At 27.5% G+C, this 18,988-nt stretch overlaps 3 protein-coding genes across 3 annotated transcripts; all 3 read left to right on the plus strand.

The window, feature by feature from the left end:
- Positions 1 to 6,504: 6,504 nt before the first annotated feature.
- HO173_001230 (uncharacterized protein) lies at positions 6,505 to 7,150 on the plus strand (the record flags this gene model as incomplete). The annotated part of the gene is made up of 2 exons (XM_037303173.1): positions 6,505 to 6,510; positions 6,854 to 7,150. The coding sequence occupies 2 exons, from the start codon at positions 6,505 to 6,507 to the stop codon at positions 7,148 to 7,150; spliced, it is 303 nt and encodes a 100-aa protein (XP_037169820.1).
- Positions 7,151 to 7,233: 83 nt separating this feature from the next.
- On the plus strand, positions 7,234 to 7,596 carry HO173_001231 (uncharacterized protein; the record flags this gene model as incomplete). Its single annotated transcript, XM_037303174.1, has 1 exon — positions 7,234 to 7,596. One exon carries the CDS (start codon positions 7,234 to 7,236, stop codon positions 7,594 to 7,596), a length of 363 nt encoding a protein of 120 aa, XP_037169821.1.
- A 6,590-nt stretch (positions 7,597 to 14,186) lies between these two features.
- On the plus strand, positions 14,187 to 15,249 carry HO173_001232 (uncharacterized protein; the record flags this gene model as incomplete). The annotated part of the gene is made up of 4 exons (XM_037303175.1): positions 14,187 to 14,282; positions 14,381 to 14,538; positions 14,635 to 14,706; positions 14,859 to 15,249. 4 exons carry the CDS (start codon positions 14,187 to 14,189, stop codon positions 15,247 to 15,249), a joined length of 717 nt encoding a protein of 238 aa, XP_037169822.1.
- Positions 15,250 to 18,988: the final 3,739 nt, after the last annotated feature.

Raw genomic sequence — 18,988 nt, forward strand, 5'->3', positions numbered from 1 at the left:
ATATTTTTATATCTTAATTAGTATATATAATAGAATAAGATAAAATTAAGCTTAAAAATTTAAAATTTATATATATAGTTAATTATAAATTTAAGATTATTACGTCTTTTAACTAGACTATCTAAGTTAGCTCGCTAGCTCTCTCGAGCTCTCTTATTAAAATAATAGATATATATTATTAATATATAGAATAACTTTTTTATTTTCTATTAAATCTTAAGATTTTTTTTTTAAATTATAAAATAAAATATAGACTTTTAGATAAAAAAAGAATTTCTAAATTTAGTCTTATAATTATTAAAGCGTAAGAAATTCAAATATCGTTTATTAGAGTTCGCTTAATAGTCGAATAATAATAATTAAAAAATAGATATATATTATTTAATTTTAAAATAACTTTTTATTTTCTATTAAAATTTTAAGATTTTTTTTAAATTATAGAACGAAATATAGGCTTTTAGAGAAAAAAAAAAATCTTTTAAATATAGTCTTATAATTATTAAAGCGTAAGGAATTCAAATATCGCTTATTAAAGTTCGCTTATTAAAGATTACTTATCTATTTACTCGATAGCTCTAATTAAAAAAATAATTATAAATTTAATTTATAAATCTTTACTCGTAGAGTATAAATTTATAAGATATTATTACTAGAAGTATAACTTTATAAGTTATCATCTATAGAGACGATTAATATTAGATATTATCTCTTCGAGAGCTTTATAAAGAATCTTATAAAGAATTAAATAGAGGTTTTTATAGCGTAAAGTATAAATATCTCTATTATACTAGTTTAGCGATAACTCGAATTAATAATAATTAAAGTTACTAGTTTAAAATTCTCTAAATATTATTTTAATAATTTATATAAGTTAATAATATCTTATATTTTCATATCTCTAAGAAATAATAACTTATAAATTTATATCTTAAAGACTAGTAACTTATAAATTTATATCTTATTTTTTTAATAAGATATAAATTTATAAGATATTATTAATAGAGATATAATTTTATAAGTTATTATCTATAGAGATATAATTTTATAAGTTATTATAGTAGTTTAGAATTATTATCTTTTTCTCGCGAGTAGCGTTAGTATTAAATAGAAACGAAGTTTTAAAATAAGATTTCGAGGTATAATAAGATAGATAGATAGTTTAAAATTCATCTTAAGTCGATAACCCGATAGTCTATTAATAGCTCGAGTTATCGCTAGACTAAAAAGCTATTCGATAAATATCGAGAGATAATAAATTATTTTCTTCGTACTATTATTTCGATTACTATTCTATTATATTAATATAATTTAATAAATATAGTCTAGATCTATTATATAGAGTTTAATTTTTTTTTATATAAAATCGTCTTACGTAATCTTCTTTACGATATAAAAAGATTTAATATACTTTATACTTCTCGTATATCTTAAGAGTATTATCTCTATTTCTACTAATCTCTTATCTAAAACCTCGATTTTAAATATTTTTACGATATATAAAGTATATTCGAATAGTCTTTAAGTCTTATTAATTATAATTATCTCGTAATATCTTTAATAGTATAGAGATAGAGAAAGAATTTATTAAAGTTATAGATATAATTCTATTAGTCTTCTAATAATTATAAATAGTAGAAAAGTAAAAAATTCTTATATAGATTAAAGATTTTAAGCTCTAATATAGTTATAGAGTATTAATAAGAATCGCGAGAACTTTAAATAGAGATATATAAATTAATATTATTTTAAAGTATTTTCTAAATAGTAGTAGTTTATATAAGATTAAATATAATACGTGAAGTAAGAAATAGATTACTTAAAAGATAATTAATAGCTATTTAATACTTAATTATTATTAATTAATACTCTAGAAGTAGTAGAATACGCTAGAGAAGATTATTACGTTTTTTAAGAAATATCTATCTCTTATTAATTTTTATAGCTTTTTTTTACTACTTTAAGGCTTAATTTAATTCGTTCTTATTAGAAGTAGATAGAGTAGTAATTTAAGATATATTAAATTATTAATAGTAAAGTTATTTAATAATTAAAATAAGAAAGCTATTAAATATAGAAAAAGAATCTCGATTAAATTTATTGCCTCGACGTCGACGTTTATCGAATATTCTAGAATATCTTATCTATACTCGTATTTACTAGAATTTGTAATCTACTAGAATATTAGTATTAGAATTAATATAGGTGCGATATTAGTATAGGTGAGATAGAACTAGAATAATAAGGCTATCGAACTATATATATGAAAAGGAGATATAATATAATAGAGAATGCCTTCGTTAAGGCCCGCTAGCTATAGGGCTAAGTGGTATATTAAGAATACGCTCGTAATACTACCCTCTCTCTCAAATAGCCATGGCCCTCTATGGCTGATAGATCGAAGATGTAGGCTCATTACTTGCCTTATATCTTCAAACATCCATAGTCGGTGTAGGCCTTGGCTGGAAGATGATTGAGATCCTCGGAGATATAGCTATATCTTGTATCGATAAGATTCTCTAAGTTCTTCTCCCGTCCAGCCTATCTATTATAGGCCTTCGAAAGAACTAAATAATTTCATCGCATACATATGTATTATGCTCGCTGAAAATTTATAAAAATAAAGAACTTTTAATATTAGTATATTAGGTTAAATTAGTATCTTTCTTCGACGGCGACGACGATAGTAATATCGCGTCCCGGAGATTCCGCTAGCGCGTTATCTTATACTTTATTATAGCGTTAAAAGACTTTTAATTTAACGAGAATTTATAAAGAATTAAATAAATAATAATCGAAAAATAATTTACTATACGATAATTATCTAATTCTATATTTATAATAAAGAAGAAATCGATAAAATAATATAATTTAATTAGTTAAGATCTCTCGAATCGAATCGAGCCGTAGGCGCTAAAACTCTAATTTAATATTAAGTGAGTTTCTTTATAGAATATTATATAATCGATATTAATAAAGACTATCGACGACGATAGTAAGATCTATAGATAACGTATTATAGCTTCGAAAGCTCTTTAGATATATAATAATAAGAGGAGTCTACTTAATAAATCTAATATAAGACTATTAATAAGTAATATAGGTCTAGGGAATCGATTTCTTAATATAAAAAAAGAAGGTAATTCTAATATCGAATGATTTTAATTCGTTTAAAAATACGATATTCGAAGTATTATCGAGTCGCTTATAGAAAGCCCTAGCAACTAAGCTCGTATACTTTATCGAAATCTATATCGAGTTCGAAGTATTTACTATACTTTTATATATAAGTCTAATTCTTATTCGTAAGATCCTCTATCTTAGTAAGACTTAAATTCTCTATATTAAAAGTAAGGCGAGTTATAATTAAGTATTTACTCTTCTTTATATTAGTCTTAGTCTTTACTTTTACGTATTACTCCGCGAATCTTTTAATCTTCTTCTTAGCGAATCCCTTAATAGATTATTAATATTAAAGCTATATTCTTATAATACGTTTCTTTAATTTAGATATAGTTTAATTTCTTATTAATAGATTAATTAAGTTATATAAACGAAGTTTCGATTTCTTTTATATATCGTTTATTAGACTATTATTCCTAAGATCGTTAAGACTATTATTTCTAAAATTACATTCGATATACTTAATAAGATCATCGTAGAATTTGAGAAATAATTGACTTCCTTAACTTATTTTATCGTAAGTATATTAATAGATTTCTCTAAGAACGAATAAGAGTATCTTATATACGTTACTTAAATAATCTAGAAGATTATCGACTATAGAGTATAAGCGATATCGTCGTCTAATAGATATATGCTAACTGGCTTCCCCTCTAAGTCTTATTATAACGTAGGTAATTTTAAAGATATCGATGAGAAAATAATCACCATTATGAGTAAGCTTGTCTTGAATTCTCATTTTCCAGTCATCGAATGATATTAAATTAGTGCCCGTGAAGATAGGTGGATCTGGTAGCCTTGGGCTGAGTGGCTGTCTGATTTGCGGTTGTCGATTTGCTCTAAGTGTCTCGAAATCTCGTGGTATGGGTGGTGGTGGGGATGGGGGTGGAAGGGCAGAGATGCTAGCCGAGTTTTGGCCCTGCGTCTCCTCTTGATGTCCTGGTATCTCCTCTTGATTGGTGTGAAATGGCGACGGGGGCGGAGCGGAGATGCCAGGCGGGTTTTGGCTTTGTGCCTCGGGTTCTTGAGCCTGATTCTCCCCTGGCTGACTCGATGTTCTACGATATCACTAATAAAGGTCCTCAGTAGATAGAGATCGCTGTATACGTGGTATGCGGAGTGATAGCGAGTTGGGAGGTGAATATCTTCTATGTAGGTCGTCGTATATAAGGTAAGGGTGGTCGCGGTATATAGGTGATCGGCGATGTGGAGGTATATATCTTGGTATTAATGTAGGTGGATTTGAGTAAGAATTTGAGAAACTCATGATGTGTTGAATGTAAGTGAAAATGGAGCGAAGAAGATAGGCGTAGAAATGGCGATTTTGGCTAGTAGTGTCTTTGTCGAGTGGAATAAAGAGATCTCTAGAACTCCGGTACTGTGAAGGCGTATACGAGTCGAGAAAGGTAGTAGATCTCTGTGTTGAGTGTTGAAATTTGGCTGTAATATCCGAAATAGTGTTATTTCTTCGCGGGAGTCTATAACACTCGTTTTTTGGCCAATTAAGTCGCGGTGAAGCCTATGAGTACTCTAAAGAGTGTTCTTTTAAATGGTAGAAAGTCCGCCGGGCGTCTATTGACTAGTGATAAACTTTTTGCGGGGAATGAAGCGGAGAAGGATTTCTTGTATTCGATGTAGGGAACTCGTTTTTTAATAAATTGAGTTACCGTTAATGATGTAGGTTGTTTAATATAGGTTCTTTCGAATAATATAGGTAATTTGTGATTTAAATATGTAGTAGGGCTTCTATATAATAGAAATACCCAGCGTTTTCTTTATTAGGCTCGGTCGCTTGCTCTAAGCAGAAAGTGAAAAATACTTATTAGTTCTCTTCGTCAGGGGATATACGAAGAAACTTTATTATAATATTAGAATTAGTATAAATGCGATATTAGTATAGGTGAGATAGATCTAGAATAATAAGGCTATCGAACTATATAAGTGGAAAGAAGATATAATATAGTAGAGAATATCTTCGTTAAGGCTCGCTAGCTATAGGGCTAAGTGGTATATTAAGAATACGCTCGTAATAATTAGAAACTTAATAATATATATAATAACTCTTTATTATAGTATAGAGAGAATATTAGTTATATGAAATTATTATGAGTATAGATTTTATAGTAGAGTAGAAAGACTAAAAGATTCTAATACGCTAAGTTTAATTAATCTTTCTTCTATTAAGAATAAGTAAGATTTATTAAAGATATAATAATTTTAAAATATTTTATAATAAACTTTTAATAGAAATTAGCGAATCTTAGAAATACTTATATATCTTTATTATATAATATATCTATTTCTACTTTTTTTATTATAATAATTAATTTTAGATATTTAACTTTTTTAATATAAAAATTTTTTTTTTTAATTTTAAAAAAGAGATAACTTTTTTAAATTTTTTTTTTTTTTTTTTTTTTTTTTTAAATTAATATTTTTTTTATTTTTTTTAAAAAAAAAAATTTTTTTTAAAAAAAAAAAAAAAAAAATTTAAAAATTTTTAAAAAAAATTTTAAAAAATATTTAAAAAATAAAAAAAAAAATTATAAAACAAAAAAAAAAATTTAAATAAATAAAAAAAAAAAAAAAAAAAAAAAAATATAATTTTTTTATAATTCTTTTTTACTCTTTTTTCATTTAAAGATACTATAAAATAAAATTTAATTTTTTTTTTTTAAAATATATTTTAATAATAAATTTTTTTTTAAAAAAAAAAATATTTAAAAAAAATAAAAAAAAAAAAAAAAATAAAATATAAATTAAATATTAAAAAAAAAAAATATAAATTTAATATTTATAATAAAAATATAAAAAAAAAAAAAAAAAATATATTAAATAATATTTTATATAAATATTTAATAATATTTTTATTTTAAAATAAAATTTTTAAATTTTTAAAAAAAATTTAAAAAATTAAAAAATTAATTTTTTAATTTTTTATTTTTTATTTAAAAAAAAAAAAAAAAAAAAAAATAAAAAAAATTTAAAAATAAAAAAATAAAAAAATTTATATAATATAAATATATAAAAAAAAAAAAAAAAAGATAGGATTTTTTTTTAACCTTGAATTTGTAAAGTGCAGCCAATCATCAATTCGGGTCCTATACGCTTTTTAGTTAGACCGGCTGAGTCAGCCCGATAGCCCTCCCGTATCTCCCTCATCAAAAATTTGTATATAGAAGTTTTACACTTTGAAGTACTCAGCCTGCGATACATACAGTTTCTTCATAATTCCTCAAATTGTAGAGCTCGCTTTGCGCTTTCTAACGCTGTAAAAATTATGAAGTTTGGCCTACTATTGGTGGATTAAATGGACATTCAAATATGGTAGTCATGGTAGTCACACCAGACGCGTCCGGGATCGGATAATAATCCTTCCACCTGTTTGTTATTCTTCCACCATTCTACTAATTCTACCAATTCTACCAATTCTACCAATTCCACCAATATAAATATAATCGTCTTCGGTACCCCTCGCCTAAAGGTTACTCAACGTCTAAGGCACGTATACCTCTTTACCCGCCTCTTAGAGCCCCTACTAACGCCCCCAGGCGATGCTACCTCCCAAGACGCGTCGCAGCCAGTCACTCAGTCATCCACTCAGTCAGCCACTCAGCTAGCTACTCAGTCTGATACTCTACAAGAGAAGAAGTAAGAGGAGGAACTACAACAGGTAAATGCGGAGAACACTGCGGAGAAACCAAGCGGCAACAAGGCCACCATCGTCAAGAACACGGCTCAGCTCTCCAAGATCCCACGTCATATCATATCCACTCAGTCAGCCACTCAGCTAGCCACTCAGTCTAATACTCTACAAGAGGAGGAGCAAGAGGAGGAACTACAACAGGCAAATGCGGAGAACACTGCGGAGAAACCAAGCGGCAACAAGGCCACCATCGTCAAGAACACGGCTCAGCTCTCCAAGATCCCACGTCATATCAATTATCCACTCAGTCAGCCACTCAGCTAGCCACTCAGTCTGATACTCTACAAGAGGAGGAGCAAGAGGAGGAACTACAACAGGCAAATGCGGAGAACACTGCGGAGAACACTATGGAGAACACTGCGGAGAAACCAAGCGGCAATAAGGCCACCATCGTCAGGAACACGGCTCAGCTCTCCAAGATCCCACGTCATATACTCTCCACGGTTCCATATCAAATCATCACTCAGCAAGCGGAGAACACCACTGCAACTTGGCCTGTCATCCCCACTGTATTGAGGAGCAAGAGGAGGAACTACAACAGGCAAATGCGGAGAACACTGCGGAGAAACCAAGCGGCAACAAGGCCCCCAGCACCAAGAACAGGCTCAGCTCTCCAAGATCCCACGTCATATACTCTCCACGATTCCACATCAAATCATCACTTAGCAAGCGGAGAACATCACTGTAACTTAGCCTGTTATCCCCACTGAATTGAGGAGTAAGAGGAGGAACTACAACAGGCAAATGCGGAGAACACTACGGAGAAACCAAGCGGCAACAAGGCCACCATCGTCAAGAACACGGCTCAGCTCTCCAAGATCCCACGTCATATGCTCTCCACGGTTCTACATCAAATCATCACTCAGCAAGCGGAGAACACCACTGCAACTTGGCCGTTCCACATCAAATCATCACTCAGCAAGCGGAGAACACCACTGCAACTTGGCCTGTCATCCCCACTACATTGAGGAGTAAGAGGAGGAACTACAACAGGCAAATGCGGAGAACACTGCGGAGAACACTATGGAGAACACTGCGGAGAAACCAAGCGGCAACAAGGCCACCATCGTCAAGAACACGGCTCAGCTCTCCAAGATCCCACGTCATATCAGTCATCCACTCAGTCAGCCACTCAGCTAGCCACTCAGTCTGATACTCTACAAGAGGAGGAGTAAGAGGAGGAACTACAACAGGCAAATGCGGAGAACACTGCGGAGAAACCAAGCGGCAACAAGGCCACCATCGTCAAGAACACGGCTCAGCTCTCCAAGATCCCACGTTATATGCTCTCCACGGTTCCACATCAAATCATCACTCCGGAACGATGCATATTTGGACGAATTGAAACCGTCCGATGTCTATAGCTATTTCATTATTCGAAAAATTTCACTGCGGCAGGAGATATTATGGGATTCACACCACTAATTGACACGTTGTCTCCATTTCTTTCCGGTATTTCGATACTTCTTGCCATAAGGATATAGCCTTTCTCTATTTTTTATAGGTAATTATTACACCTTCCTAATTAGGCCTTAGCGCGCCTCTCTCCGCACATATATGCCTATATACTATATAGATTAAATTAATTTTATAGTGATGAAAGTAGGTTAAAAACGCATAGCAAGCGATTAGAGTTCGATTTAACTTAGGGCTAGGGCTAAAATTCGATTTAACTTAGAAAAATCCAACTCTATGAATTTAATTCATGGGCCTTTACTTGTATATTATAAAAACTTATTTCTATAGCTATTTTATAATTAAAGATTTCTTTTTTAGCTTATAAAAGAATTTCTTATAATCTTTTATTATAATAGTAATAATATTAATAGTAAACTTTACTTTTTTATTAATAGAATTAAAAAGTTATTTAAAATCTTAAAATTATATAATAATAATTTAATTCTCTAATTTCTTAGTTATCTTAATAAAAATATAAATAAAAATTTCTATTATATTCTTTTCTTTAAATATAATCTTTACTATATAATTTAAATTCTTTTTTAAAAACTTATTATTACTTTAAATAATAATAAATTTACTATATAATAAATAGTTAAATATATAATAATCTAAATTAAATATTTAAATATAATAATTCTAAATCTAAAGAATATATAAAAGTTATACTATTTTAGTTATAATATATTTAAAATAATATTAAATTATTTTAATAAGATAATTAAGTATTAAAGTTCTTTTATATAATCTTCTAAAATAAGTTTTATTAAGATTATATATATAATATTAGAAATAAAGATAGATTTATTATTAATTAATTATAATCTATAAAGTTATATTAATATTACTTTAAATAGCTTATTTAATTAAATAATAGATATATTTATAAAGCTTAATATTAAAGCTTCGATATTCGAGAAATAATTAATTTTAATCTATTCTCTTAATATAATAATTTTCTTATAAAAGTTTAATTAGCGTTTAATTTATAAAGAGATTTTAATAGTAATAATATAACCGAATAGAGAGATGAAAGCGATTATTCTTTCTCTTTCTAACTCTTTACTTCTTATATATAAGACTTTTAAATTTTTAATAGCGACTTAATTAGAGATATTTAGTTTCTCAATTTTTATAATAATTCGATAAGAATATTTTTCTTAATATTAACGACTTTTAGAATTATATTAACTTATTCTTCTATTAATAAATTTATATTTTTATATAAAATATTATTATCGCTAGAATAATATCTAGTCTTTAAATATTTAAAATATTTATCTTCTTTTTAAATTCTATTTATTAATAATTTAAGATATTTATATTCTTATATATAGAAATTTTCGATAATAGTATTACTATTTTTTCTAGTAGAGAAAGTATTATATTAATTATTTAAGAGAGTAAAGTTTATATAATTATTATTAATTTATTAATTTATTTTTTATTCTTTAAATCTAATATATTATTAATAGCTTAAAGATTTATATTTAATACTTATAGAAAAATAACTAATTCTCGAAAAGTACTAAAAGATTATTTTAAAATTCGATATTTTAGATATATAGAGATTAATCGTTTTAGATTAAATATCTTATAAATATTAGTAGATCTTAAGAAAGTAATAGCTATAGAGAATTATATATAAAAATTCTTAAACGATTCTTCTTATCTACTATTCTTATATTAAATTTAAATTTAAATATCTTAATATTCGATTTAGTAGTTTTATTATATATTCTAAATATATTATCTAATTTATTAATTATTTCTTAAACAATTTAATAAAAGTTTAATATATTTTTATCTACTTTTATTTTAATAATATTATATATAGTAAACTTATAATAAACTTATATATAATCGATTTTCTTAAGTTTAATAAAGAAGATTATAGCGTTTTATTTAAATTTCGCTTTAAAGTATTAACGCTAGCTATTCTACTTATCTTAATTATTAATACTATAGAAATTCGAAATATCGAAATATTATTTATTTAATTCTATATTCTCTACGCGATCTATAATAAAAATATAATATAAGTTTTAATAAATACTATTAATAAGAATACTCGACTAATAAGATATAATCTTTATATTCTTTTTATTAAAGTTTTTTAAATTAACTAATATATAAGATTATTACTTTATTAACTATTATTCTTTATATTTTAAATTTTATTTAAATTTCTTATTTTCTTTAATAAATTTCGTAATACTAATATAATATCTATTACGTAAATCTTAAAGTCTATTATTAATTTCTCGCTTATAGAATAATTAATTATTATTATTATTTAATTAAGTAATAATTATTAATATCTTTATCTTAGCTTAAATAATATTATAATTAAATTTTTTATTTTATTATTAAAATATCTTAATATTATAATTAATAATTCGAAAGTTTTCTATTAAAATCTTTAATTTATTATATTAAATATTAGAAATTTTAATAACGCTTTTTATAAAATTCTATAAATTAATAATAGAGATAAAGATTATAATTAACTCTTTTTCGATAATATTTATAAGTTATACTTCGATATAATTTAAATTAAATTTAATAATATATCTTTTAAAGATAGAACGCTTTTTTTTATATCGTGCGAATAATATAATAATATTTAAGATCTTTTTATCGAAGTTTTTAAGTTCTTCTAAATAATAATATATTTATAAATTATTTCTAATAGTTTAACTTTAAATATTATCTAGATTTAGAATTAAGAGTTTTATAGCTAATATTAAACTCGTAAAAATATAAAGAAAATTTAATTTAAGATCTATTTCTTTTAGTATATTAAAGATATTTATTTTCTTTAAATTTTTATTTAATTTAGCTAAATTAGTCTTTACGAGTACATTTGCAAATCTGAAAAGTTCCTACTAAATTTCAAATTGCTGATCTTGCGAATAGGGCTGAAATTAAGAATTCCGCCGGTTTAGTAACTATCTTAAAAATCAGCCAAAATTCCGCCGGTTCAATAACTATCTTAATCTTTTTCGTTAGTTCTACTAGTTTAGTAGTAATATATATAAAAAAGAAAAGTTCTAATAATCGACGTTGCGATGATAAGGTTCTACGACGATAAGTATTAACGCTAACTCAAATTTAGTTATAGAATTAGATAATTTAATGAAATTAGTTACGTGAATAATACTCTAATATAGCGTATAATAATGCGTATATTGATAATGATATATATTGATATTATATATACCCCGTATATAGAATAGTACTTAGAGTACATTACGTAAAATTTTTGAAGTTACTGAAAATTTTTTAAAGTTACTAAATTGATAGAACTAGCGAAAAGAGTTAAATATAGATAAAGTCTACTTAATAGGCTAAATCGTACTAAATCGTACTTATGATGCGGACTCGGCGAAAATTATACGGAAAGGAACTTTTGATTTGCAGATGTAAAGGCCTATAAATTAAATTTATAATTATTTTTTTAATTAGAGCTATCGAGTAAATAGATAAGCGATCTTTAATAAGCGATATTTAAATTCCTTACGCTTTAATAATTATAAGATAAATTTTTAAAATTCTTAAAAATTCGAAAAGCGTAAATAGCGCTTTAAACTTTTAGAAAAAAATCAAAATTTTAATAGAAAATAAAAAAGTTATTACTATTATAAATAACGTACATCTATTTTTTTAATATGGGAGGCGCGGGAGGGCGAGATTTTGATAGTTGCGGACGTCTCTTTATTTATTCGCGATAACTTAGCTAATCTAATTAAGAAGCGTAGTAACTTTAAATTTATAATTAACTATATATATAAATTTAAAATTTTTAAGCTTAGCTCTATCTTATTCTTTTATATATACTAATATAAATAAAAGATTTTTTTTTAAATAATCTTTTAAGTAGTAAGCTTCTTTAGCTATAACTATTAACTTCTTAATAATATACTTTCTTCTTAACTATATATTTAATATAATTAATAAATAAATTACTATCGCTTTAGAAGAAAAATAGATAATATTATATTAGAGACTTAATAGTATATATAATAACTCTATATTATAATATAAAGAGAATATTATTTATATAGAATTATTATAAATATAAATTTTATAATAGAGTAGAAAGATTAAAAGATCTTAATACGCTAAGCTTAATTAAATTATAATATAAGTAAGATTATTAAAATCGTAATAAAGAATTTATAATCTTTAAAATCTAATTCTTATAATTTATTATTTTATAATAATATAATTTAAAACTAGAAAAAAAAGTTAAAAGAATATAAAATATAATTATTGTAGTTTCATTTTTTTTATAATTAAGCTTAAATTGATAAAGTTATATAGTAATTTATTAAGATATAGTTATTAAAGTTTATTTCGCTATTATATAAATTAATCATTATTACCTCGATTTTAAAAACTCTTAAAAATATTAAAGTCGTATTTTATATTCTTTTAGATTTTCTTCGAGTTTTTTATTATAAAGTTATAAAATAATAAATTATAAAGATTAAATTTTAGAGATTATAAATTCTAGTAAATACGAGTAGCGTAAAGTATAGATACTCTTAGATATAGCTTTTTAGTCTCTTAGTCGATATAAGAGATAACTACATCTATAAGTTAATAATATCTTATATTTTTATACTTTAAGAAATAATAACTTATAAATTTATACTCCAAAGACTAGCAACTTACAAATTCATATCTTATTTTTTTTAGTAAGGGGTATAAAAATGTAATTGACTCTATAATAGATATTTATAAATTACGTTTCTTAATGTGAGAGATATTAGCTCGAATACTAATTTGTAATAATAACGAATATACGAGTAATGAGGTAAGTAGGGTCATCGACAATCGATGAATATAAAGTTGGGGCGAATTACATTTTCATACCTTAAACTATGAAATTCTTACAAATTTATACTCTATCTTACATTTTCATACCTTAATAAAGTATGAATTTATAAGATATCATTGATAGGGGTATGATTTTGTAAGATATTATTTATAGAGGTATGATTTTGTAAGTTACCATCTATAGGGCGGGTTGGTATTAGGAATTATTCCTTCGAGAGCCCTGCGGGGCTTCTTAGAGGTGTCTACAGCGTGAAGTGTAAATACCCCTATTTAACCCTTTAGCGGTAACTCGGGTTACTATCAATTGGGGTAGATAGCCTGAAATACCCTAAAATACCCTTCTAATGATTTATAGGTATAGGGATGTTGTGTTAGCAACTCAGCCAAAAAAACGTGGTCCCGGGGGTCACTGCGCTTGACAGCCAGACACTCCTATTTGGACCTAAATGGGGCCCCGTAGGGCTCCCGTAGGGACGTCGCAGGGCCCCCGTGAGGGCTGCTGCTAATATGGTATCTTACATTTTCATACCCCGAGAAATGGTAACTTACAAATTCATACCCCAAAGACTGGCAACTTACAAATTCATACCCCATTTTTTTGGTGAGGGGTATGAAAATGTAAGATGGGGTATGAATTTGTAAGGATCGCATAGTTTGGGGTATGAATTTGTAATTTGCCCTACAAAGTTGAGACTTGTGGCAACTAGTCAACAAAGAACTGGGTACCATCGGATGCGTAGATGACGGCAGTGTGCATCAAAATTACTAAATAGGCTCATCAAGGCGTTTTATCTATTTTGTATGCACGATGATGCAAATGGTGCAGGGCAGTCTTGCTCACTGTTCAAAAACAGGTCCCATCGTCTTTTCTCTGCATTCCCAATCCTTCCTCTGAGAATCACTCCAATTGTCCCGTTGACTTGAAATCTGCAACACTTCTCTTGATCCTTTCATCAACTCTAAAGTCACAAAAAGCACAGGCAAGTCAGCTACATTGATGGCTGCCACATCAGAAACACTTCCTCACCTCTTCGACGTCGTCAGAGCAAGATACCCCGAGTCTCTCGGGCCAGAAAGATGGTACCTCATAGCCGTAAGCCATGGCGACATTTTACTCCTAGTCCAGAACCCTCACACGCTCTCTCTTTTCGTTTCTAGCTACATTAATTGACAATCGCTTCCAACTATCAGGCATCGGCTCTCATAACGAATTCCGACCCTTCCAATCTTGGTCAACTATGGGTCTATCTTATCAATCAACCCGAATACAAAAGTCTCGAGAAAAGAAAGACGCTCAACACGCGATTGCGAGAGTTTCTGTTGAAACAATGGATTACGATAGGGGTGCCGTGCGTATTTACAGTCCTCGCCGCGTTTTACCGTTCCCAGACTCAATATTGAGACAAATTTGGGACCAGCGAAGTTGATTGAAATTCGTCATCTAGGAAAGTGGCCGTTGCTCTGTTTTCCTTGATCAAGGAGGAGCAAACAGGCGATGCGGATCTAAATTTCACAAAGTATGTCACACCATTATTTTTCACCTTGTTCTATCTCTTGAAGATTGTTATTCGAGCATATCGAGTCTTCTACCAAGTCTGCTAGTCAATCGTTGACGTCAATCTATTTCCCTCGAAATGCCTCCCACAGTCACTGAATAACCATCTCTCAGACAATCCACCGCCCTCACTCCCGCCAACCGGGCTCAAGGCGAGCGTTATCTCGCCCACCTTTACACTCAGGAGCAAATGACGACCATGTGGACTTCTTGGGGCCAAAACTTCGAATGGCTGACCAAGGATGTCGTTTACGGCATGTTTTGGGGCGATCACACCGTCCTCGACACCGTCGACACACAACTTATCAATTACACCGCCATCGTCAGCCAGGGATTAGAAGTCACGGTGCGTACTCATTTGAAGGGATTGTCAAACATGGGATTGAATGTTGAGGAGATTGAGGGCGTGACGAAGTGTGGCGAAATAATTGCGAAGTGGGCGGGGGTTGATACGGCAGGCTGGCCAGATGTGAAAGGGATTGCGGCTGACTTTGAGAAGAAGTGAATGAGTGATGGTGCATGTAAGAGATCTTTGGAATGGGGAACGGAGGATTTGTATTTGAGTACTGGCTGTCACCGAGGCCAGCCTTGATCTTGATTTTGAACGTAATGCAGTGAATCGAACGAGCATATTCGGAGAACAGATCGGAGCGACTACAAAAGAAAAACAAAGCCGCGCACACGCGTTCTTCCTTTTAGCAACACATCAATTCTTATTCTATGCCTTTTTGGATCTCGGCCTGTTGGAATTAAAGAGAGGTTATGGATTGATTATCTATAGAGTGATATGTAGGCTACTTATATACTATGTGAAGCCTATACTAATTTGCCACCTACGGGGTAGCTATAACACACTATAGTACTGTAGTATAATTTCTAACACACCCCTACAATGCAGCACCATTAACTATACTATTGAGATTAGTCAATAGAAGGCTAGCATAGCTATACTACTAAGTTTTAAATAGATATTATAACTACTTCTTATAGTAGTAATAATATAAGTAATAAATAGTCTTAGCGTAGGCTTCACATTATAAATAGATAATTTACCTCTATTATTTTTATATACTTTATAAAATATAATAATAGAATAAGTTTAGACTTATAAATTAAATTTATAAAAAGTAATTTATTTTTAAATCTAATTTCGAGATTAAATTCGATTCTCGAAGAGTAAAAATATTTTAATTTAAGATTTATTTAGAATTATAATATTAAATTTTAAAAATTTTAAATTATTAGAAAGCGTAAATTAAGTTCTATAATTTAAAAAAAAAGTAATAAAATTTTAATAGAAAAAGAAGAAGTTATATTAATAATAGATTTCTAGAAAATTAATTAACTTTAAATTAATTTTAATATCTAATATAATCTTTTTACTTTAATTACTATAACTTTTATTTTTATATATTATTTTTACGAATTCTACGATTTTATTATTCTACGATTTTACGATTTTTTAGCGAGAGAGATTAATAAATTCGAACCGAGGACGAAGCGAAATAGTTTCGAAATTTATTAAAATTATTACTACTCGATAATCTAAGTTTATATAAAAGAGTATTCTTAATAAAATAAATAAGTTTTTAATAAGCGATATTTAGATCCCCTACTTTTAAATATTTATAAGATTTAATTTAGTAATTTTTTTTTATTTAAAAGCTTATATTTTATTCTATAATTAAAAATAAAATCTTAAAATTTTAATAGAAAATAAAAAAGTTATTTTAAAATTAAATAATATATATCTAATTAGAGTTATTCGACTATCGAGCGAACTTTAATAAGCGATATTTAAATTTCTTACGCTTTAATAATTATAAGACTAAATTTAGAATTCTTTTTTTATTCGAAAGTCTATATTTTATTCTATAATCTAAAAATAAAATCTAAGAATTTTAATAGAAAATAAAAAGATTATTTTAAAATTAAATAATATATAACTAATTGAGATTATTCGACTATCGAGCGAACTTTAATAAGTAATATTTAAATTTCTTACGCTTTAATAATTATTAGATTAAATTTAAAAACTCTTTTTTTATTTAAAAGCCTATATCTTATTCTATAATTTAAAAAAATCTTAAGTTTTAATAGAAAATAAAAAGGTTATTCTATATAATATAAGATTATTAAATATATATATTATCTAATAGATTATAAGTATAAAATTTCGCTATTATAATCTCTATATCGTTAATTAAAAAAAAGCTATCTACTTAATAAATTAATATTAAAAGAGTTAAAGAAATATTCTTATATTCTTATTATATATTTCTATTTACTTTTTTATTTTTTATAAATAGCTAAATAAGATAATTACTACGTAGACGTTTAATATATATACTACTATATTAATCTAAATCTAAAAATTTCTAAAGCTTAAAAAGAAGAAAAATTATTAGTTAACGAATTATAAAACGTGGTCGAATAAAAATTAATATTATTTTTAAATAATTTATTAGAGAAAGTTATTATTAGAGAGTAATTAGCTAATAAAATTCTACGTATAAAAATTATTATATTAAGATCTATTAATTAATAAATTAAGACTTATAATATTAATATAAAAATCTAGAAAAATCTTAATAATTAAATATCGAAACTTATTTACTCGATATATAAGAATAAACTAGTCGAAGTAATAGAAGATAAAGAAATAGTTATAATAAGATAAAATATTCTTTAAACGAACTATATTAACTTCGAATTTATTCTATACTTTATTAAATTATATAAATTATAGAATATTATTATAGCTAATAGTAATAATTTAATTTAGACTTATATTATTAATATATATATAAAATCTAAGAATCTTAAGCGTATAAGAGTTTTAATTAATAAGTAAATTCTTATTATTCTATTAGTATATTAATATTAGTATATATAATAGAATAAGATAGAGCTAAGCTTAAAAATCTTAAATTTATATATATAGTTAATTATTAATTTAAGTTCGCTACGCTCTTTAATTAAATCGACTAAGTTAGCTCGATAGCCCTTTTACGCTTCTCTTATTAAAAATTTATATATAGAAGTTTTATACTTTAAAGTACTTAGCTTACGATATATATAGTTACTTTATAATTTCTTAAATTATAAAGCTCGCTTTACGCTTTCTAACGCTATAAAAATTATAAAGTTTAATCTACTATTAATGAATTAAATAAATATTTAAATATGATAGTTATGATAGTTATATTAGACGCGTCTAGAATCGAATAATAATCCTTTCACCTATTTATTATTCTTTTACTATTCTATTAATTCTATTAATTCTATTAATTCTATTAATTCTATTAATTCTATTAATTCTATTAATTCTATTAATTTCATTAATATAAATATAATTATCTTCGATACTTCTCGTCTAATTAGAGCCCCTTACTAACGCCCTTAGATTATCTCTCGATAAATTCGCTATTACTAATAATCGAGGTTATAAATAAATTTAATAGCTATTTACTACTACTTATAAACGTATTAGAAAATTCTTAAAAAGAGTTTAAACGAATATATCTTCCCCTATATACTCCTCTCAAGCTAGCGATAGATAAATTAAATTAATATTCAAATATTATAGTTATATCAAACGCGTCTAAAAGTTATATACTCTCTCATAATTCCATATTAAATTATTACTTAGCAAGCGGAGAATACCACTATAACTTGGCCTATTATCCCCACTATATTGAGGAGTAAGAGGAGGAACTACAATAGACAAATACGGAGAACACTGCGGAGAAACCAAGCGGTAATAAGGCCACCATCGTCAAGAACACGGCTCAGCTCTCCAAGATCCCACGTTATATGCTCTCCACGGTTCCATATTAAATCATCACTTAGCAAGCGGAGAACACCACTATAACTTGGCCGTTCCATATCAAATCATCACTCAGCAAGCGGAGAACACCACTGTAACTTGGCCTATCATCCCCACTACATTGAGGAGTAAGAGGAGGAACTACAACAGGCAAATGCGGAGAACACTGCGGAGAAACCAAGCGGCAATAAGGCCACCATCGTCAAGAACACGGCTCAGCTCTCCAAGATCCCACGTCATATCAGTCATCCACTCAGTCAGCCACTCAGCTAGCCACCCAGTCTAATACTCTACAAGAGGTGGAGCAAGAGGAGGAACTACAACAGGCAAATGCGGAGAACACTGCGGAGAAACCAAGCGGCAACAAGGCCACCATCGTCAAGAACACGGCTCAGCTCTCCAAGATCCCACGTCA

Source organism: Letharia columbiana, assembly GCF_014066305.1.
Source record: "Letharia columbiana isolate WasteWater2 chromosome Unknown Sc0000002_s0, whole genome shotgun sequence".
NCBI classification, from domain to species: Eukaryota; Fungi; Ascomycota; class Lecanoromycetes; order Lecanorales; family Parmeliaceae; genus Letharia; species Letharia columbiana.